A 25,872-nucleotide genomic window follows, 5' to 3' on the forward strand; every position below is an offset into this window, starting at 1 on the left:
GCTGCCTCTGTGTTTCCTTTGCAGCCCCAGACAGGGTCCTGCCCAGGATGTCTGAGCCTTGCTGTGCCGACCTCGCCGCCCATTCTACTTTCTCCTGAGTGAAACCAAACGAGCCTGTCACCTCATAGCACCGTGCTGAAGCCTGCCTGAGCTCCGCTCGGGGCTCCTGGTGTTTTCATGCCATGGCTTATGTCCAAAGCACAGCACGTTTACCATGCTGAAATCAGCTAAGTGGTCAGTCTCTCATGAAGGTGTCCCACAGTCACGTTAAGAATGCCGGAGCAGGGTCCCTGCCAGGGTGTTCTGATGCCACCAGTGGCTCGTGTCACTGCTTAAATGCCTGGACTGTCCAAAATCACCCAGAGAGTGTCCCTCGCCATCCTCTGGTTCACAAACCAGATGTTGGGTGGCCCCTTCCTGACTCTGTCACTCACCTGTCAGGGTGGAAGCCCCCAACCCAACAGTCAAGACGGCTGAGTCCGTTTGAGATGCGTGACGGCTGAAGTTGCCAGGCAGAGCCAGCGTACAGAAACTGTAGCGCTCTGGCCCAGGGGACACTGGTAGTTCTGCATGTGTTTGCCTGAGGTGGCGGTAGTGTATTCGCTCTCTGCTTTCCCGGTCCACAGAGAAACTGAGGAGATGGAACTGTGTTTCCTCTTTCCTCCCCCAGCTCTTCCCTTAGCGAGGCCCCTGGCCTCAGCGAGGCGACAGGTGCCAGGACATGCTGTCCACCGGAGCGATGCACTTCATAGAAGCCGAGGCTCTGTGTTGCATCTTGTGTTTCTGTTGCGTAGACCTGTCTTTAAAAAAAGAAAGGAAAAAAAAAAATAACGCGCTTCACCAATAGTGTTTTCAGGGTGTGGCCTGGGGGTGCCGGGTGGGTACAGCCGTGTACCAGGGAGCAAGCTGTCTGCACGCTCCACTGTGGCTCAGAAACGGCCAGTCTGAGGAAGCAGCTGTGGTCGCAGCAAGCTCACACTGGGAAGACTGCAAGTTGGCTGCAGCCCCCTCCTCTGCCTCACTCGGCTCAAGGACCCGGCACGTGCCCCCCAGCGGGGCACGTGGGGACATAATCCCTTTGCTTGGTCTAATTATTCCAGGCCTCCAAATGTAAACTTATTTCACCAGCTTTAATTATTCCACTGGACTCTGTTCTGTTGTGAGAATTATAAAATGCAAAGAGTGGGAACAGACCGCAAGCGTGTCCCTAGGGAAGTTCTCATAGTTTCTCAGTGGAGAACACTCTGCCCAGGGCTGAAATCGCATCCCTACTAATTGTTGAGGTCCTGGCCTGGGTCCTTCCGTTTCTTGATAGAAAACTAAAGAAAAACAATAGCAGATGGTCCTAGGGACTGGCGCTGTCCTCTTGGAAACGAACAGGAGCCCAAAATCTTCTGGGGGCCTCTTGAAACGGATCGTGTGTCAGATGCCCACAACGTTTGGGCTGGGTCTGTTACCCGAGGAGGTGAGCATAGCATAGCGTGTCCCCGTGGGCCACACGGTAGGTCCTACCGCCTCTTTTCGGTAACATCGGGTTACCTGCCTTACACTCACTCTTACCAACCTACCAAACTCTATCCTTGAAGTGTCTGTGAAGCATGCCGCATGTCCGTAGAGGATGCTGGTTCAGCCCTGCTCTATTGAGAGTGAAATACCTCAACGTCCCCCACCCTCGCCCAGCACACCATACTTGAAATAATTGGTAGGGTCTGCCGACAGAGCATAAGGCAGGATCTCTGTTCTTTAAAGTTCCCAGTGCAGCAGGCAGCTGTGGCATGTGACCCCAGTGTCCCTTGTGGACCTCGCCTCTCCGGTGAACCGTTCCCCGAGACAATGGAAGGTCCTCTGTTCTCTACACAAGTGTCTGAGGCTCCCGTGCCCCCACCCTGCAGCGGCTTGGGTCTTGGAAGCTAAAGACTTGTCATGGGAAACCCCAGCCTACTCCCCAGGCCTCCCAGATCCCTACCCAGTGGTCCCTTTTGGGCCATCCCACCCACCGGCAGCTGCTTCCTGTTTGGGATGAGAACATGAACAGTATCCCAGTGAAGGGGACGGGGGGGGGGGGCGGGGGCCTTATCAGATTCTACCCAAAGTCAATGGTGGATAAGCCGTGAGCATCCGCTGTCCCACAATCAGAACCTGTGATTTTTAAAATATCTGTATGCCCTGATGTGGGGGTACTCTGGCTCTTTAAGAGGATAGTATCTTGTGCTATCTAATGTTGGCAGTATTGTTTATAAATGGTGTTGTTCCCCAAGACGCCCTTCGGGATTTTCCCTGCGTTGGACTGATTTTCTCAAGCACAGAAGAAAATCTGCCGCACGACCCTTCAATTCTCTCTGGCGTGTTTTCGCCGCCCTTTACCGCCTGTAAGATCGTGAGACACCTGGAGCGGAAAAGGACTCTGTGGTCCCTGTGTGGCAGGGAAAGCCAGCGTGGCTCATCCGTGCAGGTGACACACAACACCTGACCACCCTGCCCTCCTCCCCGCCTTGCACCTCCATTCACATGCTCAGCCGTTATGTTTACAGTTCACTCCGTGTTCACACCACGTTCACACTTCCTGTCTGTGTTTGAGACGGGCGGCCACTGTACAGATATTTATTATGCTTTCCAGACTTTCCCATGAGGATTTTTTTTTTTTGAATAAACATGGATTTTATGAAGTGTAATACTTTCCTGGAATAACGGGAGCCTTTGCACTTTCTACGTCGCTGCTAACAACAGTTGACGGAGCCACCCCACCTTGTTCCCTATCTCTCCCAGGTCACTATGAATCAACCCCTGCTGCCATCCAGCCCAACGGGAGGGAGGAGGTGCAGCAGCACCCTATCCTTTCTCCTCAAGAGTCTTGCAGACTTATGTGTGTGCACCTGCATTGGGAAGTCTATTCACCTGAGAGCCTGATGTGTCTGTGTCTGTGTGCGTTCATATGTGTAATGCACATGAGTATATGTACACCTCATGGGAAAATAGGTCAGAATACCATCCCCTCTGCTTTCAGAGCCGTGCGTGCATGTCTGTGTGTGTGTGGGGGGGTGTTTATGCATAAAATGTATACACATGCATGTCTGTGGGCACACATGGGAGCATTATGTATACCATGTTTGTATGAATGTGTAAAGTATGAGTTGGGGACATATTTGTACAAATGCAAGTGAGTGTGCATGTACATACAGGTGTGCAAGTGAGTGTGCATGTACAGTCAGGTGTGCCAGTGAGTGTGTGCACATACAGGTGTGCCAGTGAGTGTGCATGTACATACAGGTGTGCAAGTGAGTGTGCATGTACAGTCAGGTGTGCCAGTGAGTGTGTGCACATACAGGTGTGCCAGTGAGTGTGCATGTACATACAGGTGTGCAAGTGTGTGCATGTACATACAGGTGTGCCAGTGAGTGTGCATGTACATACAGGTGTGCAAGTGTGTGCATGTACATACAGGTGTGCAAGTGAGTGTGCGTGTACATACAGGTGTGCAAGTGTGTGCGTGTACAGTCAGGTGTGCAAGTGAGTGTGCATGTACAGTCAGGTGTGCAAGTGAGTGTGCATGTACAGTCAGGTGTGCCAGTGAGTGTGCATGTATAGTCAGGTGTGCCAGTGAGTGTGCATGTACAGTCAGGTGTGCAAGTGAGTGTGCATGTACAGTCAGGTGTGCCAGTGAGTGTGCATGTACAGTCAGGTGTGCCAGTGTGTGTGCATGTACAGTCAGGTGTGCCAGTGTGTGTGCATGTACAGTCAGGTGTGCCAGTGAGTGTGCGTGTATATACAGGTGTGCAAGTGAGTGTGCGTGTACATACAGGTGTGCAAGTGAGTGTGCGTGTATAGTCAGGTGTGCCAGTGAGTGTGCGTGTACATACAGGTGTGCCAGTGAGTGTGCGTGTACATACAGGTGTGCAAGTGAGTGTGCGTGTATAGTCAGGTGTGCCAGTGAGTGTGCGTGTACATACAGGTGTGCCAGTGAGTGTGCATGTCTCCCAACTTGCCATACAAATGGGTTCCAGGGATTTGATGTCGATAGGGGCAGCCCCATCCCACAAGCTCAGTCCCATCGAGTGTGGATCTGACCCCCCATCCCCGGCCTCTGTTTTCTTGGTTGGAGAAATCAGGAGTGAAGACCTGCAGTTTCTCTGCCTCACTTGCAGGCCCACCAATGAGCCTGCCAGTCCTGAGGATGCTAACAAAGTCCCACAATGCCCCTCACTCCCGGGAAGAGACCACACAGCTAAAGGTGGCCTGAACCCTGCATGCTCAGCAGTCCCTGGGGCCCTAAGCCTTGTGGGGTGTGATGGAGAATAGCGAGGTGGATTTGTGTCACAGCTAGAGGGACTCCTAGCTCAGGGAACAGCAATCCCTCAAGAAGGGCTGTAAGCAAACCCAACCATGATTAGCAGCGAAGAGAGAGCCTTTGCATAGAGGCAGGGCGGTGCCCCACACAAATGTCCCTGGAGAGTTAGTCAAGAATCAGAATAGCTGTGACAGCGAAATGCAAATGGCTAAGAGACTCCCCTCCCTCCCATCCTCCACCCGCAGTGTGTGTCTCTGTAAATCCCAAATGCTGACTTGAGTGTCCTCTATGAGTCCCCTGAGCCAGGGAGAAGAAGGTGTTGGGCTGTCACTGTATCTTATGTTACTTTTGCAAATGGCCCTCCATGTACGTGGCTCCGAGGATCATTTTTTCTCAAAGCTCGGGCAATTGTCTGCCCTAAGAAGGGTCCACAGGGCAGCAGCAGCTCTGAAGGAAGTCTCAGAGTGGCTGACCTTGACTCCAAGCCTCAGGAATCACCCGAATTTGGGAATCAGGAATCCTAACAGTGAAGGGCCATGGCCTTTCAGGCATGATAGAGGAATCTCACTTGCAAGGCAGACCAGACATCACCCAACAGCCACCAACAGAGACCTGACACTGGGTGAAACTCTTCCAGGTGAGGAAGTCACATGACCTGGGAGTTCTATTTGCAAGTTCTTTCTGTTTGCAGTTGTTACAATCTGACACTAGGGGGCAGTAAGCCCACAACCTCAACACTTGCTGGCTCACACCAGCAGGCAATTAGAGCCTTCTCCAGCCTGTTCCCTTTGACAGCGCTCTCACAAGAAGGGCACTGACTGCACCACACAGTGTTCCCAAGGGACACTGCGGGACAGGCCAACGAGGGCTTCTGGCTCCTTCTACCCCCTGGACAGGAGACTGCTGGCCCTGAGTTCTCAGCAGAACATGGAGCGGAGTCTGAGCTCTGATGATCCGTGCTGGGAGAAGCTGAAGATCATGAAGCCACCCTAGACCTGCACAGGTGGAGGTTGTTGAGGTGATCAGGGTGTGCTTGGCTTCCCAAGGACCAGAGTGTTAGAACTGGTTGTTATTCCAGTAGGAGATTTAGATGCCTCCTTTAAAACAGCTGCTTCCTAAGCACCATGGGAAGGGGTGTGTGTGTGTGTGTGTGTGTGTGTGTGTGTGTGTGTGTGGTTCAGAGCACACAAGCGAGGCCAGCCAGTTCTGCCTCTGAGGCAGGGTTCTTTATGATTCTTTTCTCTCTCTCTCTCTCTCTCTCTCTCTCTCTCTCTTTTGAGGGGGCTTTGAGAGAGGGTTTATTTGTACTTTGGAGTCTCTCCAGGAACTCGCTCTGTAGACTGGGCTGGCTTCAAACACACAGAGATCCATCCACCTGTCTCTGCTTCCAGAGCGCTGGCACTAAAGGCCTGTGCATTCACCACAGGGCCGCTTGTGTGATTCTTGAGGATTCTGTTGCCTCCACCTCCCCGCTTGGGAGAATTTCTGTACCAGGAGTCCCTGGTTTCTCTCTTCTAGTTTCTCATTCTCTTCACACCAGCCATTCCCACAGGCTTGCTGCCCTCATCCCTCCATCCGCTGCTAAGGGGTCCCCTCCTCCAGGCTCACACAGTCCTGGATGCTTTCCTGCCATGGGACCCGGGGAGCTAACTAAGGGCACATCCCTGGGGCTTTCCTACAGACCAGAGCCATCCACCCTCACAAGTTTGGCTTGTTTCTAGACAGATTCTCTCATCCTAAATTATCCCATCTACTTATGCCTCTGGGCTTTTATTGTTCTTTATTTCTGTATATCTTTCCTTCCTATTCCAGTCTGGCTGTGTAGGCTACCACCTTCTTTTCTACATCCTTCCTTCCTCTTTCCTTGATCTCTCCTTCTGTGTATTCTCTCTGCTGTCCAGCCCTGCCTATCCTCTCTCCTGCCTTGGTATTGGCCGTTCAGCTCTTAATTGAACCAACCCGTGTTTCAGACAGGCAAAAGTAACAAGTCCTCAGAGTTAGACAAAGGCAACAATGAAGCAGTGCACACATGTGTACATCACTACCCAAATGTTTTACAGCAGACACATCCTAAAATAATATTCTACTGCAGCGATGAACTCCACCACTGTACCTTTCCTCCTCCTCCTCCTCACCTCCCCTCTCTTTACTTCACTATTTCAGCAGCAGGAACCTGGGGTTGAAAGCTGCCAGGCTGTGGGGAATGGCAATTGGAACTCAGTGTGGATACTGCAGTCTGCAGGTTGAGGGAATGTCCTAGAACCATGTTCTGGTATCACTTGTCTGTGGCTACACAGGCTCTAAGTGAGGCTCTGGTGTTCCAGAAGCATGAGATGTCCTTCCTGCACTGCTTTATCTGGGGATTTTCTTTCTGAAACTTGACCAAGACTCACAGCCAGTTCTGTGTGCTTGCAATATTATGATGTGCCACACGAGGGCGCCAAATCCACATGCATGGTAACAGCACTTGCCTGCTCACACAGCCGGCAATTAGAGCCTTGGCCATCCTGCTCCCTTTGACAGAAGGCCACTGACTGCACCAGACAGGGCTCCCAAGGAACAATGCAGGACAGGGGAAAGATTGCTTCTTGCTCCTTCTACCCCCTGGACAGGCAACTGCTGGCCCTGAGTTCTGAGCAGAACATGGAGTCTGAGCTCTGATCATCGGTGTTGGGAGAAGTCGAGGAGCATGAATCCACCCTAGACCTGGACAGGTGGAGGTTGTTGAGATGATCAGGGTCTGGTTGGCTGTATAGGGACCCAGGGTGTAAACAATTTTTGTTCTTTGTGTAGGTGATTTATATGCTGCCTTTAAAACAGCTGTTGTTTAAGCACCATGTGGAGGGGTGTGTGTGTGTGTGTGTGTGTGTGTGTTTGTGTGTGTATGTGTCAGTCGTGCACATCCCAGAGCACACAAGCAAGGTCAGCAGGTTCTCCCTCTGGGGCCGGATTCTGCTTGTGTGTTTTTCGAGGGGTGGGGTTGAGACATGCTGGGTCATCTGGCTTGGAGTGGACAGTACTCTTACTGCTGAGTTATATCCGTGCTCTGTGTACGCCGCTCCCCCAAGGACTGATCATTTGTTTGTTTGTTTGGGTTTTCTGTTTTGTTTTGTTGTTCTTCTTTTCATTTTTTTGAGACAGGGTTTCTCTGTGTAGCCCTGCTGTCCTGGAACTCACTCTGTAGACCAGCCTGGCCTCCAACTGTGCTCCTGAGTGTTAGATTAAAGGCGTGTGCCACCATAGCCTCGGCCTGGCTTTTGATGCTGCTTCCTGGGTCTCTGTCCATCCTCCTGACTTCCTCTTACTCTCTCTGTTTTTTGTCCACTTCCTTTCAATGGTTGCTACTCTACCTCTTAACCTAAGGTTGACTTTATTCAATCCAGTTTAAAAGACTCAAATCGAAAGCTCTTAGATTAAAGGTGTGAGCCTGGGCTGAGCCATACCACGACCACGAAGCTCTCGGATTCAATGTGTAAAAGCCTGTTGGTCACCAGGCAGCGGCCGTGGAGCATGCCTTTAGTGCCAGCACTTGGGAGGCAGAGGCAGGTGGATCTCTGGGCTGCAGAGTGAATGCCAGGAAAGACTCCAAAGTTACACCGAGAAACCCTGTCTTGAAAAACAAACAAAATAACAACCACAAAGCCTATTGGTCTCTGCCACTAAGTCTGTCTTGCAGCCTGTAGACAACCTCATGTTGTCCCCTACCTCCTCTCCCCCTACTTCCACAGCTCTAATGACAGCAGCAAAACAGGGTTTCCCAGCACAGCACAGCAGGGCCTCACAAACTTCCAAGACCCAACAGCCTCTCCAAAAGGTTCTGGGGACGCTGATCATCTAGTTCGGTCATGTGTATACTGCGCCCAAATGGGAAAGTTGGTGATGGTCATCACATGCTAGGTGACTGAGGGTTGAGAGGGGAGGAATGTGCTGAGGTCCAGACACCGAAGGAAAATCTCGATAACTACTGTTGATGCAACCATGTCCCTTGCTCCTTCCAAGTTGTCTCCTATTGGAGTTCTGAACCACCCCCCCCCCCCGACATGAGAGTGTGACTGTATTTGGAGATGGGATCTTCATGGGTGCCATCAAGTGAAGGTGAGGTCATTTGGGGTTGGCCCTAGTCAGGCATAGCTTGGATCCTTATTGAAAGGAGTGGCTTGGGGGTCTGGGGGATGACTTGGTGGACGAGACATTGCTGACCTTAGTAAGAACTAAGAACAGAGGAGTTGGATCCCAGCACACAGGTATGTACCAAGTCGGGTATTGGGTGCACACCGCTAACCCCATCTCTGCAGGGGAGCCGAGCCAGGAGAATTGCTGGGACTTGCCAGTCAAGCCTAGCTGAGCATAACCTGAGACCCATGCCCACGTTCAGGTCTCCCTGTCTCCTGGGAGTAATCGGAGTTAATGGGGGGGGGGGCTGCTCTGAGTCCTCTTCTGGCTTCCCCATGTGCACAGGCACAGATACAAATACACATTTAAATCGTTTCGGAGGCAGTTTGGACACAGATGCAGGAGGAGGCCCCCTGTAGCGTCCCAAAGACAAGACGCCATTCGGAAGCTGTAAAAAAGGGACCTGTGGGGAGGGGGGGGATGGGACCAACTGCTTCAACCTGAAATGTCCTTCACACTTCACGTTCTGTTCCCAGCTGGCAGTGCTATTTTGGGGAGGGGGGAGGGGCTGGAAGCCTTTAGGAGGGTGGGGCCTGCCTGGCTAAAGTAGTTCAGGAAAGGCAGGTCTTTGAAAGTGACACCTGGCCCTGGGTCTGGTCTGTCTCTGCTGTATCCTGTTCTACTGAGATGCGAGCCATCCCTCTCCACATTCTTATCTCTGTGGATGAGTCCCCTCTGCTCTGCCTTCCCGGCCACGGTGCTCTGAGCCATGAGCTAAGTTAGTTCTTCTTCCTTCGTTCCCTTTAGGTGTTGGGGAGGGGGGTGGGGGGTAGGAAAGTAACCACTACTCCCCCGATGACCCCTCGGTCTGGGACACCCACCCCGGGACGGCTGTGAGAACTGTGTCTGCTTAAGCCATCCACCGGTGGGAGTTTGTCGTAGCGGTCCCAGGGGGCACAAACAGCTACCACAGGTGGTCCTTACCCCCACCGGACCCGGTGTTCCTAAGTTCCTTTTCTCGGCTCTCACTCGACTTGTCTGAAGCTTTGTTAGCTCTCTGTTGCTGTGACAAAACAACAGGAATCGTTATATTAAAAACAAGAAAGGTTCCCCTGGAGAGGGTTCAGTCTCTGATGGGTCCCGTTGCTCTGCGGGCGTGGTAACGTAGCACCTGATGGTGAGCTCACGTGGCACAGGAAACCGTGAAGGCTAGAGGAGCCTGAGGGTGGGTGAGTCTCATAACTCTCCCAGGGCACGCCTCCAATGACCTCCCCACCCATCCCCTGAAGCTACAAGATAAGGACTAAAGGCTTTTTAGCATTTCAGCCCTTGGGGAAATTCCAGATCCAAGGAACAGAGAAACTTTCCTCCTGATTTCCCGTCTTTTTTTCCCCCCCACCCCTGCTTGCCCATGCCCTGGGCAGTTAGTTACCTATGCAAGGTGGTGCAGACGCCACTGATAGATAATAATACACTGTGAGGTAAGGCAGTCCAGGGAGGGTCCTCTACCTGTCCCCACCCTGGTGAGTGGAGAGTCGGAGTACCTTTGCCCCTGTGAGTGCTGTATGTGCAGAGTTGGCCCGCTTGGGACGGCTAGCCAGAGAGCACCTTCACCTCCCGAGGTCTCAGGCAAAGCAGAGTGTCCCCCCCCCCCCCACTGTGCTTTGGGGATTTGTAGCGCACATCCAAATTCGAGTGTGCTCGATCCGTTTTGTAAACCGTCGGGCTGTGATGGACCCCACGGCCAGGCTTTTAGAGTCTGCCAGGACTTGGGGAAAACACAGAAGCTTTTTTTTTTTTTTCAAAAAGAGGGAGAGAGTAGAGGTCATGGGCGGAATCTGCCTGGTGTGCAATATAGATTTGTATGAAAATGTCCTTTTTGTAATAGCGTCATGGATAATGGGCATACACCATAAATTTGGGGGGGGGTTGTTTTGTTTTAAAGACAACAGTTACTTGTTGAAGGGAACATTGTGTCTTTTGTAGCCTCGGGGGTTGATTGTGGCCCCTGGGACCTGGACCTATGGAGATGCTTGTCACACCATTGTTCTGTAAGTGCCGGGCCAATGCCAGCTAGCTCTGTGCTCACTCACCCTGCATCCCTGCCTTGAGCCTTCAGATCAGACCCGCGTGTGACTTAGGTCCTCCTCCTCCTTTAAAAATCTATCCAACCCATTCCTTTTTAATTCTGAAGTTAATGTGTCAGAGAAAACTCCTTGCCTTTCTGCTCCTGTCTCACTCCCTAGGGGAAACCTAATGCCATGTCGTGGTAGGATATTAAGGTGTGTGACTCTTTTATTTATGCTGCTTTGTTCGCCTGTCTAAAGCACCTGAGGGTCTAATAAAGAGCTGTAGGGCCAATAGTGAGGCAGGAGCAAAGATGGGTGGAGCTGACAGGCAGGATAAACACCAGGAGAAACGGAGAGGAGAAGGAAGTCAGGGGCCACCCACCCAGCCCGCCAGCCACAGAGTAAGAGGAAAGATCACAGAAGACAGACAAAAGCCCAGAGGGAAAAAGGTAGACGGGCTAATTTAAGATAAGAAAAGCTGGCTAGCAACGGGCCAAGTTAAGGCCAAGCATTCGTAAGTAATTCTAAGACTTTGTGTGTGAATTATTTGAGAGCTGGGGTGATGGGCCCCTCAAAAAGCCAAGAGTGAAAAAAAACAGTTCTCGGAAAACCTGTGTAGAGAAACAAAACAAAATCCGTGTGTGCTCGGCCAGGCACCTCAGGCTCAAGCTGCAGCCCTCAGTTTCTGAGGATGAAACCCTGCTTTGGGTGCTTTGGGGAGGTGGGCTGTGACAACTAAGGGGCTCAGGGGACAAGGGAAGGCGTGGGCAGCCCAGCACAGGTGCGCAGCTAACGCCACTCCTTCCTCTGTTGGTGGGATGTTGGAATGTGGCTTCCCCTTGGGCAGCCGGCGAGATGAGCACACTGCAAATATTAGCTTTCTGATAAGCTGCTCAGGCAGGTCATCAGGGCTCACCGCCGCTGTCCACATGGCAGAGCCTCGGAGGTTGAGTAAGTAAAGCTTCCATCTGTTTTCTGAGTGTGAAACTGCCGTGTTCTCTCGAGTGGGCATCTCGCCTGTGGACCATCCAGGCAGGCACTGGGTCAGCCAGCCAGGTCAGCCATCCTCCTCCAGGAGAGCAGCTGGCAGGGCCAGGTTCCTTGACTTTGTTACGTTTATAAAGCAGCCCCACTCACTGAGGCTGAGTCCTCGGAACCCAAGATGGCCCTGTGGCTTCTTGCTACTGGGACACAGCCCTGCCTTGAACTAAGGCAGATCTGAGCGAGAGGAAGAAGACACAATCCCCTCGATAAGAAGGTATTCCTGGAGAATCCCGGGTGTGGCAGTGCATGCCTATAATCCCTGAATTTGGGAAGAGGGGACAGGAGGATTGGAGCTGGGAGCCAGCTGTGCTGTATGACACCCATTTCAAACAACAAAAACAGAGGACACAAAGCGTAAGGACCCAGGCATTAACACTGGGCCTGCCCCTGTCACCTGGCAGAATGCACTCAGGCAGTGCCCTAGTCAGCTCAGATGCAAAGGACCCCTTTAAAAGATAGACCCCCCCCCTCCCACGTACATTCTCTTCCCCGCTGTTCCCAAGGGACAGGACTTTTCCTGTCTCCCTCCTCTCCTGTCCTCTCTCTCTGTTTACCTCTTTTTCCTTCCTCCTCCCTCCCCTTTCTAATAAAACTTCTCGCTTAAGCTCTGTCTGCCTGGCATGTTTGTCCCCTGGCCTCCGTCACCCTCGCCTGCCATGGAATCCTCCAAGGTCCCCTTCAAGCTTTATCATAACACAGACTTAGGAAGCCACTGCAGACGAGGCCAGCACGCTCTGCCTGGCGCAGGGCAGAGGCTGAAACCTCTGGCTAAGGAGACAGCACCACGGGGGGGGGGGTGAACCTAGCCTCTTTGCCTTTGGGGGACAGGTATGTTCCTTTGCATCTGTTTAGATGCAAAGATCTCAAAACACACCTGGGCTACAGCACTTAACATCTGAATTGGATGAAGGAAACTCAGGGCTAGCCACACCCCGGGCATATGCTAAGCTGGGTCTCAGGCTGGAGAGAAACCTCGTCAGTGACAGCCTAACAGATGGAGCAGTTGCACGCACAGGCGCTCGGGAACCTTCCAGTTTGTCAGCTACAGCTGGACAGTCTGTTCCCACCCCGTCAGAGGTGTTCCTGTTACCTTGACGCCCAGCCCAGGACTTATCTGAAGCAGGACAGTGAGGGTACACTAAAGGGTTAGTGTCCCTGAAGCCAGTGCTGCCTGCCAGCTGTGCTGGGGGCCATGAGGATGTGTGGCCACCCTGGCTAATTAATGAGTGCCCTGGGGCTTTCACTGGAGAAAGCCAATTAAGTCAACAGAAAGTCCTTTATTAGCAACAACACTGTGTGTGTGTGTGTGTGTGTGTGTGTGTGTGTGTAACCAGGCCTTTCTCAGGGTGAGCTTTTAAGCACAAAATCCATGCTCTTGGCCAACATACTTTATTTAACAAGCAAGCAAGGTCAGAACATTTAGAGACTTTCCCGGAACTATGGACTCTGATGGACTTTGTTTTTGGTAAGCGGTGCTGTCTGTGTGCTGAGTTTTGATGCCTGATACAGTTTCAGTGGAGCTTTCTACGGATTTATTCTCCGGTTCTAGAATCCCTGCAATAAAATGATTGACAAATGCCAGAAATTAAAGGTAGCATTGGTAGCGTCTTGTTTGCTTGTCACTAAACCCCACTGCACAGGAACAACCTGGACGTGCGGTACAGGGCGTCCCGTACAAAAGCTCATTTAGGACCAACTTAGCTATGAGGATGCCTCTGCAGCTAAGAACGCTGGGGCGGAAGAGGAACGTCACGTGGAACGTCACGTGCCTTAACGAGAGCATGGGCTTTAGCTGCGTAGATGATAGTATTGCAAGTTGGACAGTAAGACTACTCGCCAGGAGTGGAGAGCTGGTCTTCAGCTATGTGATGACCTGTGGGTCATGAGAGTAGGTGACCCAAGCAGTTCAGGGTCCAACACAGGGAACTGATGAGCGTTTGAGCGATGCTGATCTGAACAGCAGATACATGGAGACGTGGAAATGTTGGGAAAAGCTTAGTGACAGTGTGTATTCAGTATGCACAAGGTCCTGGGTGCAAATCCAAGTACCAAAAAAAAAGTTACAACTCATTAAGATGTTCAGTTATGTACTCATAAAAATAAAGAAGTCGAAACATTATTTCCCTTACATCAAACTGATACTGGACTATTCTGTTATCTCCAACAGGTTATAATCCTCATGCCCTCTCTGATCCCTTCTCCGAAGCTTTGCTAGTGACCCCAGAGGGAGTGTAATTATAAAAAGAGAAGCAGAAGTGGTAGGGGGTAGGAAAATATCCAAATGGGATCTGGCAGCAGTGACCTGGAGACATAAACACAAATGTTTGCAGCCTGGCATATCGAGTTCATGTGAGGAGAGAATCTCAGCTACCTCCCCCCCCCCACCGAATCCTAGGTGACTGTTAGAGTTTCTGTTGCTATGGTAAAAGCACCACGACCAAAAAAACATGTTGGGGAGGGAAGGGTTTATTTATTTGGCTTACATTTCCACATCACTGTTCCTAACTGAAGGAAGTCAAGACAGGATCCCGAGCAGGAACCTGGAGGCAGGAGCTGATGCAGAGGCCATGGAGGGGAGCTGCTTACTGGCTTGCTCAGCCTGTTTCTATAGAACCCAGGACCACCAGCCCAGGGATGGCGCCACACACAATGGGCTGAGCCCTCACCCACAGGCTCACCTCCGGCTTAAAGCGGATCGGAGGGGATCCGAGCGCCCTCGAGGGGAGGTGGCTGTGCCAAGACCAAACGTACCGGCCCCGCCCTGCCTGGGCGTGTCTCTGCGTCCCAACATTGGCTCGGGCGGCTGCACCCCGAGGAGGGGGACTTACGTAACCTGCACTTTGCGCACGCGGGCGGCCGCACTGGTGAGGCCGAGGCTCCCTGCTATTTTTAATTGCCTCCCTCCTCTGCAGCCCGGTGACTGCTGCAGCCCGGCGATTGCTGCAGCCCGGTGATTGCAGCCCAGTGACTGCTGCAGCCCGGTGACAGCTGCAGCCCGGTGACTGCTGCAGCTCGGCGACTGCAGCCCGAGCCGGCCGCCGGCAAAGGGACGGGAGCAGGGCGGGCGGCGGGATCGCGTCCGCCCCAGGCCCCCGGGGCACGCAAGCGTCAACCTCAAGGTCCCCAGCAAGCGTCGGCCGGCAGGACGCTTTTGCGACCGCAGCCCGGGGGTGGGGGGAGGCGCGGCGCTGGAGGGGTGTGGTCCGCGCCAGCCAATCCCGGCCGCGCGCTCCGGCTCGGCGCGTCCTGATTGGCGGGGCGCCGGGCGGCCGTAAGGCGCACCCGGGTGTCGCGAGGCGGGCGCAGGCCGGGTGAGGACGCCGAGCGCCGCTGGACGCCGGTGTCATCGCTCTGCAGCGCGGCTTCCCCGCCCCCGGACCCGGACCCGGCCAGGCCAGGCCCCGGCAGAGCGGCTGCACCGCCGACCGCACGCACGCACGCACGCACGGCCATGGCTGGGGCGCTGGTGCGCAAAGCGGCGGACTATGTCCGCAGCAAGGACTTCCGGGACTATCTGATGAGGTGAGCGGCGTCGGCGGTGCCGGGAGGCCGTGGGCGAGCGGGGGGGACGGCAGGTGACCGGGGGGGGGGGGGACCATGCTCCACCCGCGACCGAGCGAGGGGACGGTGCTCGCTCCCGTGACTTAGGGGCGCGCAGGTGACCGAGGAGGGGCGCGCAGGTGACCGAGGGGGACGCAGGTGACCGAGGGGGACGCAGCTCGCTCCGGTGACTCAGGGGACGATGCTCGCACCGGTGACTTAGGGGACGATGCTCGCTCCGGTGACTTAGGGGACGGTGCTCGCTCCGGTGACTTAGGGGACGCAGCTCGCTCCGGTGACTTAGGGGACGATGCAAGCACCGGTGACTTAGGGGACGATGCTCGCTCCGGTGACTTAGGGGACGGTGCTCGCTCCGGTGACTTAGGGGACGGTGCTCGCTCCGGTGACTTAGGGGACGATGCTCGCTCCCGTGACTTAGGGGACGATGCTCGCTCCGGTGACTTAGGGGACGATGCTCGCTCCGGTGACTTAGGGGACGATGCTCGCTCCGGTGACTTAGGGGACGATGCTCGCTCCGGTGACTTAGGGGACGCAGCTCGCTCCCGTGACTTAGGGGACGATGCTCGCACCGGTGACTTAGGGGACGCAGCTCGCTCCCGTGACTTAGGGGACGATGCTCGCTCCGGTGACTTAGGGGACGATGCTCGCTCCGGTGACTTAGGGGACGGTGCTCGCTCCGGTGACTTAGGGGACGCAGCTCGCTCCCGTGACTTAGGGGACGATGCTCGCACCGGTGACTTAGGGGACGCAGCTCGCTCCCGTGACTTAGGGGACGATGCTCGCACCGGTGACTTAGGGGACGCAGCTCGCTCCGGTGACTTAGGGGACGGTGCTCGCTCCGGTGACTTAGGGGACGATGCTCGCTCCGGTGACTTAGGGGACGATGCAAGCACCGGTGACTTAGGGGACGATGCAAGCACCGGTGACTTAGGGGACGATGCAAGCACCGGTGACTTAGGGGACGGTGCAAGCACCGGTGACTTAGGGGATGGTGCTCGCACCGGTGACTTAGGGGACGGTGCTCGCACCGGTGACTTAGGGGACCGCAGGTGACCGAGGGGACGGTGCTCGCTCCCGGGCGGGGCGAGCTAGGGGACGGCAGGTGGCAGGGGACAGAGCTGTGGCCCGCGGCTGCAGGGTGACCGGCCGTAGGGACGCCGCTCCTGGGCAGGCAGTCGAGGTGTCCTTGCGTGGGTTGACGTGGGGACACCGGGTGCCACTCCCCTCCTCCACCTCGTGTCCCCATCGGCACGGGCCTGGGACTGGCGGGAGCGGTGCTGGAACATTCCCCGGGCGGGCTGGGTGGGGGTGGGGTGCGCCGAGCTGGGCGATGGGAGCTAGAACTCGCGGCGTGGAGGGAAGGTGGTGTGGCAGGACCGACCAGTGTGACCAGTGTTTGCTTTTGCTTGCATTTGTGTGTCCGGTGGGTTTGACTTTGAGGGGTTGAAGAGGCACCTTCCGGAATTCATTTTCGCTTAAAACCTTCCGCTGCTGCCTGCGTCTATTTATAAGACTTAATAAACGGTTTAAAAATATTTCCAGGCGTAATTCTATTTTCCTGTGTGTGCGTGTGTGTTTTAAACCTGGGTAACTGGAAGGCTGCCTTTTAACTTTCTTTTTAATAATAGCGTTAGATAAGGAGGTAAAGTGTTGAATGCAAACTTTAATTTTAGCTTTTTCTTCTCTAGGGAGGAAAAAAAAAGATCCTTTCTGGAATTTACCACGGTGATATACAGTCTCAGTTGTTTCTTTTGTTTGTGTTTTTTTTGTTTGTTTGTTTGTTTTTCGAGACAGGGTTCCTCTGTGTAACAGTCCTGGCTTGTCCTGGAACTTGCTCTGTAGATCAGGCTGGCCTTGAACTCAGAAATCCACCTGTCTCTTTGCCTCCCAAGTGCTGGGATTAAAGGCATGTGCTACCACGGCCAGGTTTAACCTTCTTTTTTAATAGTTAATAGTGTAGTAAAGAGGCAAAGTGTTGAATGCAGACTTTACTCTCCCCTAGGGGAAAAATGCTTTCCTTTCTAGAACTTAGCATGGTGATATATATTCTTAGTTATTTCTTCTAGACACCACCCTTCGACCATCATAGATAGAAAAATCCAATTATGACTCTGTACTGTTTGGGCTGAAGGTTCTGGCACTTTGTATTTTATTAATGACTTACACGTGCTTTATTTACATTCGTGGCGGACCTAAGATCTCCGGAACTGGAGCCCTTCTGGAATTCTTTTTTTAAGGGTCTCATTTAATGCAGGCGGGCCTCCCAGCTCATTATATATAGCTGAGGATAATCTTGAACTTGTGGTCCCTTTGCCCCCCTCCCCCCTCTCCTGAGTGCTGGGGTGGCCAGCCTGTGCCAGCAGGGGCTGGGTGTGCTCACGATTAGGCAAGCTAGTCCTGTTGGCTCCTAGTTTTGTGAAGCTTAGTGTTGGTGCTTCAGTGGCTGGCTGCAGTGCTTGACAAACATAGGGTTTTATTTATTTATTTTTGAGACAAAATTTCTACTGTAGCCCTTGCTGGCCCAGAACTCACAGAGATCCTCCTGTCCCTGCCTCCTGAGTGCTGGGATGATAGTAGGCCTGTGATAATTTTTTTTTTTTAATTGTAGTATTACATATTTGATGCCCTTGGCTTCCTGTAATTTCTTACGCCGCCGTCTCATCCTGATGAGGGTGCCTTTGGGTACTGAGGCTCAAAGTGGGGACTCGTGCCATTTGTGAACCCTACAGGGACTGTGCTACTAAGTTGTACCCCAGCCCTCCTGCTTCTATTTTTAGTCTATGTGTTTGGCCTGGGCCTGTGGGTGCGCTGTTGGGAATGCACCTGTGGAGGTGAGGGGAGGCGTCACCTCCCCTGGACTAGCCTTACAGACGGCGGTGAGCCCCCACACCGGTGCTGGCACTGGAACACAAGAGAGAGCAGCTGAACTCTTGAGACGGGGTCTCTACACCGTGTACACTGGGCTGAGATTTACCTGCCTCTGCCTCCCTCCCGAGTGGTGGGAATAAAGTCCTTCTCTGAAACTATTTCCTTATGTACCGTACTGGCTGAATGAAATAGAACAGCCCCCTTTTCTCTCTCATTCTTCTTCGACTGTTGGTTAAATTAGAGTGAGCAGTGGTGTAAGGCTTCTATCTTAGGGACGGAGGAAATCGGCACATGCACAGTATATAAGAACAGAGGTGACTGAATGAGCGCGCACGCACGCGCACACACACACACACAGAGCACTCAGCATGCTTACAACTCTGAGGTCAATGAGGTGTTGGCAGTGAATATTCTCAAGTTAATACGGTGTTCTATTCCAAGTTGACTTTAACTACTGAGTTCCCAGGAAAGCTTTAAGAGTTTATATATCTACCTAAATGAAAGGTAGTAGTAGAAAGGAAGAGAGAATATTTACCCGCCACTTGACAAAACTGATATTTAGACCAAGCACAAAACTTGAGGTTTTCTGAGCACTAAACATGTGAATCCCAAAAGGAAATGTCTGTCAGCTTAAGTTAAAGGGTCCTGAGTTCAATTCCCAGCAACCACATGGTGGCCCACAACCACTTGTCTGGCGCCCTCTTCTGGCCAGCAGGCACACATGCAGGCAAAAAGAAAAACCTTAAGGAAGAATGATGTGCAGCAGAGATGGCTTTGGAAAAGAGCAGGGTTTGGAAACCCGTGCTACTAACACAGGAATAAATACATCAATGGCACAGACTAGGCAGGGAATAAGTGAACACACTTAGTACATTCAACTGAACTTTAGCCAAGGAGCAAAGACAAAAGTATGCAGCAAACATAGTCGTCAACAAATGGGGCTGAGCAACTGGCCATTCACAGCAGGCAAAACATTTGGACACATCCTACATCTTTATAGAAAAAAAAAAACATTCAATTTAAATTTATAGACCTAAACATAAAGTACAAACTATAGCATGTGGCAGAAAATCTAAATTAACTGGGGTTGGCAATGCCATTTTAGATACAGTACCAAAGGCACAGACCTAAGAAGTATTTGGAAAAGATATCAGTTACCTGATACACACCGAGTTCCTGAGGTAGCCAAACTGGAGTGGGCTGAGTGTCATGACGTCACCTCGAGGCACACAGACAGCAAGTGAGCATATGTAGGCCGCTCCTGGGCCCTTGATACCATGGACAGAATCGCACATAAGTCAGTGAAGCACAACAGAACACTCAGTGAAAGCCCAGACACGCAGCACGGACAGAGCCTCGGCTGCTCTGGAGCCTCGGGACTATACATCAGACATCATAACCCTGATATAAATAGAGAGCTTGAAATTTCATTTCCTCAGGGGCCTACATGTGGCTGTTTATAGCAGCTCTGCATAACTGCCCAAACTTGGTACCAAACACGTTGTGTTGTGTTTCAGTGGGTGAGTGCTTAGTGATATATATCCAGACAGAAGAATATTGTTCAGGACCAAAAGGAAATGAGCAACGGAATCATAAAAAGATAGAAAGGAAACTCACGCAATAATTCAACTTGAAAATAGCAAATAGTTCCGGGTACTGGTGGTGCACGCCTTTAATCCCAGCACTCAGGGACAGAGACAGGTGGATCTCTGTGAGTTCCGGGACAGGCTCCAAAGCAATACAGAGAAACCCTGCCTCAAAAACAAGCAAACAAACAAACAAAAAAGAAAGACAAGAAACGCAAATAGCTAATAGTATAAGATTCTGTAGCTGGGGTTCAGGCCTCTTCTGTCAAAAACTCTGAGCCTGCAAAGGATGTCTGGTGGGCAACCAAAGGCAGGAGCGATAGTTTTGTGCTTAGAGTCTTCTGAGAGGAGGGAACCTTGGTTGAGCAAAGTGTCCCCATGGGATTGGAGGCAAGCCTGCCTGTACAGCAGTTTCTTAAGCAGTGGTTGGTGTGGGAGGGCCCGGCTCGCTGGTGGTGTGGTCCTGGATTCTCATGGGAAGAGGATGAGCAAGCCCGAGGAAACAGGCTGATAATCAGCACTCCTACGTGGCTTCTCCATCAGCTCCTCCCTTTACTCCATTTCCTGACGTTTCCTGCTTTCCTCGAGTTCTGTCCTTCCCAGATTGCCTTTGGTCATGGTGCTTTATCACCAATTGCAGTAATAGGAATGCTAGCTAAGACAAACATGATTTCTAGAACATGTTAGAAAGAGCTGACATGGGGGGGGGTTAGTTTGGAGAGATGACTCAGCGGTTAAGAGCACGGGCTGCTCTTCCAGAGGTCCTGAGTTCAATTCCCAGCACCCACGTGGCAGCTCACAACTGTCTGTAACTCCAGTTCCATGGCGTCTGACACCCTCGCACCAGTGTGCAAAAATCAAAAAGGAAAAGAGCTGACCGGAAGCCAGGTGTGGAGGCATACTCCCTCACACCCAGCCTTGGGAGACAGAGGCAGGTGGGTCTTGTCAAGTTCAGACCTAGTCCGCTGCTCTACAAAGCAACTGTGAATTCTAACCAGACAGGGATACACAGTGAGGCCCTGTCTCAGAAACGGGGACGGGCCAGGATGCCTAGTCAGCTTTGCAAACTCCAGGTTTGCAGACAAACAAAACTAAGACCAGTACACCTAACAGAGTAACGCCACAAGCATGGGCACACACAAAACATCTTCGCTGCCTTAAACTTGAGGTCAGATTCCTGCCCAGCTCTACAAGTAAAAATGTTAATTATTTAAGGAGTGTTAGTCTGGAACTGGTAATACAAACCTGCTCCATCCTAAAGTGACCCAGTTCGTCTTCTTCCCCTCCGAAGTCTGAGGGCGCCGAGGTGAGGGTAGCTGAGGTATGTTCAATAGCCAGGGGCTATGAGACTTGCAGGCAGGACCACCCAGTGATGGACTCGAGTCTCCTTCACGGCAAGAGCTGAACACGCACTCACGCACACACACGCACGCACACACACGCACACACTGGAGTTTTCCACAGCCAGAGCACAACTGGCCGTCGCTGCTTGCTATGCACACATCGTGTCCTTACTTTCTCCCTTCCTGACATACTGCCAGCACCTGCTGCATTGAGTTATAGTCCACTGTAATTCTCTTAGGCAGCTGAAAGTGAAGATTTGACCTCACTTGTTGTTACCTATGATTCCTCCCTAAAAGTCGTTGTGCACTTATTTTATGTGAGGAGGTTCTGTCTGTCATGCATATCACTTGTGAAAGTAAGTCAGAGAACAACTTGGGGTTCACCTTTGCCCTTACAATGAAGGTCCCAGGAGTCAAACTCAGGTTGGTAGGCTCGGTGGGTGGCAGGCACCTTTCCCCACCGGGCCGTCTGGCCAGCCCTAACTTACACTGTGTTGCTGGCATGGGACTAAAACTTAAATGCATATGAGTTTGAAATGGGATAGAAGTGTTTGGAAGTATCTGATTCTCTTTCTTTTTGTTTTTTGTTTTATTTTTTTTTTTTCCCTCCATGTCTTCCCCGTCTGCACCTTGGCGACCACACGAAATAGTACGGTAAGAAGTGGTACCCATTCTGGGCCCTTGTGGACTTTGTGCTTTAGTAGAGTTTCAGACAGCAGACGCGTTGGGGTGGCTGTCTGACCCCCATACTGGACGGTAAGGCGTGAGGGACGCACATCTCTGGGCTCTCCCGTATAGAAAGGAGCCTGTCCTGCTGCCTTAACTGGAGTCACCTCAGAACGGGCAGCTTGGTGAAGAGAAGGAGAGAGGAGGAGGAGGAGACTGGGCTGTTTCCACGGCAGACCCCACACCATGCTGCTAGTTCCCGTTTGGACCTTGTTTAAGGGAGAAGGGAGTTTTATTAGGAGAAGGGGGGGGTGAGAGAAAGAACTGGGTGCTTCTTCAGAGAGATGGCAGGAAACAGGCCTATTTCAGCTCTTTATAATAGCTACAGTGAAAGCAGAGTAGCAGTTTTGCATATAATTAATAAATATTATTCACAAAATTCCTTATTGTTCTATAAGTTGACTGCAATTTCTGGCACTAACCAGACACATGTTTCATAACAGGGAAGAGAGAATTACAGTTTCATACCAGATAAAAACATGCATCCAAAGCCGCCTTTGTTGGAATGGTTTCTGTTGTGTGTGTGTTTGTCTGTTTGTTAACAGAGACTAACCCTGTAGACCAGGCTGACTTACTATTCATTCATTCATTCATTAATTCATTTATTCATTCATTCATTCCTTTGTTCGTGAGACAGGGTCTCACCAAGTAGCCTTGCCTCAAACTGACAGAGATTTCCCTGCCCCTACCTTCCAAAGATGGGACTAAGTGTGTGCACTGTCATACCTGGCTAGGTTGGCTTGAACTCACCACCATCCTGCTGTAGATGCTGGGATTTAGAGACCTGTACCATCATGTCCGATGTAGGATCCTTTCGTTAAGGAATGTATTTAAATGTAGCTCAATGCTATAGCTGTCTGTGTGTTTCTTAGCTTTTAGAAGTCCATGTGATATAATCAAAATCATATTCTTAAAGAAGCCACAATTTAACTGGAAGTCCTTCAGGTATCTGCTAGAAATCCTTCAGGTGTCTAGACAGCCTAGCTCTACCCCATGTCTGTCCCTTCTTGGGCAGAAGACAGGTTAGACCTGTGGTAGAGCGGGCTGTGAGCCTGTCTCGGAGTAGCCCCTCAGGCTTTCTTACAGACGCCACAGTCTGCATCATAAAACAGATGTCAAATCAAGGCCAGCACACTGTGCAGAGCATTGCAAAGAGATTAACGGGAAAGCCATGGGACTAGAGCAAATGGAGGAGGGGAGGAGGAAAAGCAGCCGTTACTATGGAGCAGTAGAGTTGAGACAGAAGCAACATCTGATAAAGAGACAGTAGGAAAAGAAGTCAGTACTGATCTAGATGCAGGACACAGGGAACATGAAAGAGAGAGTCTTGTTGAAATACAAGGATGAAGACAGTGAATGGACAGCTTCCTGAGGTAATAGCAGTTTGACTTCGTGAACACTAGTTGCTCAACACAATTCCAGAGAGTCCTCAAACCTGCAGCCAGGCCTGCTGATAGGGATTGTAACCTGTCGTGCTGGCTGCACACACATTTGAGCATCATTATTTCAAAGCCTGAGCCCCACAACTTAGATTGTAATGACCTCTACTCAAAGCAAAATCGAAATGTATCTCAGTGTTTACTCATCACAATCGCCGTACCGGCCGGAAGTCAGTGAAGGCTGTCATCACCATTTAGTGCTCAAGCTCTGTGCAAGCAGTTTTATTCTGTTGACAAAACCATTGGCTTAGTACATTTTTTTTGCCTCAGAAATTAAAAATGAATTAGACATGGCTGCCATTAGACAGCTTAATTTTTGGTTACTTTAGATGTGGATAGTTTTTAGAATAAAAGGTTACCTGCTTTATTACTCAAAAGTATTTTCAAACACTTGTAATTTCCTAATGTGGGAGACCCTGGCTATAAATTTCCAGTTCTTTGATCTTGGTTCTTGTACTTGGGCTGAAGAGATGGCTCAGCGGTTAAAAGCGTGCGTGTATTGTTCTTGCAGGGAACCGGAGTTCTGTTCCCAGTACACACAGTCAGATGGCCCGTGACCAATTGTTACTAGTTTCCAGGGTATCTATGTGATGCCCTCTTCTGAACTTAGACCTATAGATACCTCACACACACAAACACATAGACATATAATTGTTTAAAAAAAATCTTTAAAGCCAAGCATGGTTAAACCTGCATTTAATCCCAGCAGAAGTAGGCAGATCTCTGTTGGCTACAGCCTGGTATACATAGTGAGTTTCAAGGTAACCAGCACTACACAATGAGACTATCTCAAAAAGCCACAATGAAGCCAGACACTGTTGACACACAACTTTAATCCCAACACTCAGGAGGCAGAGGCAGGCAGATCTCTGAGTTCATGGCCAGCCTGGTCTACAGAGTGATTTCCAAGACATCCAGGGTTACACAAACAAAACAAAACAAGAAAGTCAAGCTTTAGAAAAGCATTCTTTCCTTCCTACGATGAACCTTGCTTAGAAAAGATGTTCAGTCTATGCTCTGCATCTTGCTAGTAGATAACTTATGGAAACTTGAGGGAAAGCATTTTGGTAGATTTAAACTTTATAGACAGTGGTTGTGATAAGGCTTAAACTGCGTAAGGATAGACTTGGTCAGAAGTTGTTCATTTCCCTTCTCTTAACTGGGCAATCAGAGATCACAGACGGTAGTGTGGAGGCTAGGGAGGAGCTTGCGTGAACAGGGAACCGGTGAAGGCTGAGCCTTGTCCGTTGTGGCTGGTCAGGTGGCGGGAGGGCCGGTGTGGACGGCTTCACGCTAAGTCCCCTCCTTCCTTCCTCTCCTCTGTCTATTGTAGCACTTCTGGGGCCCGGTTGCCAACTGGGGCCTCCCCATCGCCGCCATCAATGACATGAAGAAGTCTCCAGAAATTATCAGTGGGCGGATGACCTTCGGTAAGAACACACGGAGGTAAAGGAGGGTGCGACACAGGATGTAGCCCTGCGTACATCTCAGCACACGCTGTGGTTGCTATCAGGAAGTCACATGAAGAATAAAAGGGCGGCAGAGAGTGCCCCCTCCCTCCCTCCCTCCCTCTCTCTGAGATAGACTGATTTGAAGTATTTGGGAAATGTGAGAATTATTTGCTTTACATTTAGTCTGCTTAGTTTGAGTACGTGTTGTTTTAATCATCCTCATAGCCAACAGATTATAAACTTGGTCTGGCAAGGTGTCATGAATTTACTTGACTCCAACATTTGAACATACAAATGAAGGAAAGCGTGTAAGTAGCAATTCTTTCAAGGCTCTAGCACGAGGCAAAAGTGGCAAGAACTCAATTCACTTGTTCCTAATACCTGCTCCTAAGTCTTTAGGAAAAAACAACAGACATACCTATGACACAGTTGAATATTCCGAGAGCTCCCCCCAACCTTAGAGGCTTACAGGCGGCAGCTCTCACCATTGCTAAGGAGTGCGAGGGACAGGTCCTTTCTTCACCACTGCATTGGACATACTGACTTGTTTCCTTCAGCCTGGTGTCCTACATACTCACGTGCCTTTGTTGCGGTGTTTTTGCAGCCCTCTGTTGCTATTCCTTGACATTCATGAGATTTGCCTACAAGGTGCAACCGCGGAACTGGCTCCTGTTCGCATGCCATGTTACAAATGAAGTGGCCCAGCTCATTCAGGGAGGACGGCTTATCAACTATGAGTGAGCACGTTTATTTCAGTGTACTGTTGTGAGGGTTAGTGGGAACGTCGATTAAAAAGCGCAGGAATTAGTGTGAAATGGCATGTTCCGTCGTTACAGAACCAGTCTACAGAAACGTGTCTTCTAAAACCATGCAGAGCCTCTCATGCTGGCAGGAGCTTTGTTTCTCATTAAAGTGTCTCTGATTATTCCCAGGATGAGTAAGAAGGCGTCCGCGTAGCGGCGAGGACCAGCTCTTGAAAGGGACAGTGCCTCAGCCACTGTTGCCAAGCCACAGACCACATCAGCATACATGATCTTGCCGAGGGGAAAACACGGAATGCTATCCTTAATTACCTTGCCAACATTATAGAAGAGCAGAGAGTCCCTAAGCCAACTCTCTGCTGCCTTATCGATGCTAAAATTTATGTCTTCATCAAGAGTAGTTCAAAATATGCAAATAATTTAATAATTTTGAATGATGGTTTATCTGTAGTAATGTTTAGTAATGTGTATATTATCTATTGGGGCTTGTGTAATAAAAATCTAAGGAACAAAATTTTATAACTATAAGCACTTACTCAAATTCTTGATTTTTTTTTTTTCTTTAATGATTGTAGTATATCCCTCAATTGGCCAAATGTCTACAATTACTTCCCAGTGGTAGCCAG

At 51.0% G+C, this 25,872-nt stretch overlaps 1 protein-coding gene across 1 annotated transcript; it reads left to right on the forward strand.

Annotated features, from left to right (window-relative positions):
• Positions 1-14,889: 14,889 nt before the first annotated feature.
• Positions 14,890-25,774, forward strand: Mpc1 (mitochondrial pyruvate carrier 1). The gene is made up of 5 exons (XM_051206071.1): positions 14,890-15,033; positions 21,520-21,523; positions 24,368-24,464; positions 25,090-25,222; positions 25,418-25,774. The coding sequence occupies exons 1-5, from the start codon at positions 14,963-14,965 to the stop codon at positions 25,440-25,442; spliced, it is 330 nt and encodes a 109-aa protein (XP_051062028.1). The 5' UTR covers positions 14,890-14,962; the 3' UTR covers positions 25,443-25,774.
• The last annotated feature ends 98 nt before the right edge of the window (positions 25,775-25,872 follow it).

This window comes from Phodopus roborovskii, unplaced genomic scaffold (assembly GCF_943737965.1).
Source record: "Phodopus roborovskii unplaced genomic scaffold, PHOROB, whole genome shotgun sequence".
NCBI lineage: Eukaryota > Metazoa > Chordata > Mammalia > Rodentia > Cricetidae > Phodopus > Phodopus roborovskii.

Coding starts and splice junctions, on each gene's coding strand:
- Mpc1 (XM_051206071.1), top strand. CDS start 14,963: ATGGCTGGGGCGCTGGTGCGCAAAGCGGCGGACTATGTCCGCAGCAAG. Junction 24,465..25,089: donor CAGTGGGCGGATGACCTTCG/GTAAGAACACAC, acceptor GTGTTTTTGCAG/CCCTCTGTTGCTATTCCTTG. Junction 25,223..25,417: donor GGACGGCTTATCAACTATGA/GTGAGCACGTTT, acceptor GATTATTCCCAG/GATGAGTAAGAAGGCGTCCG.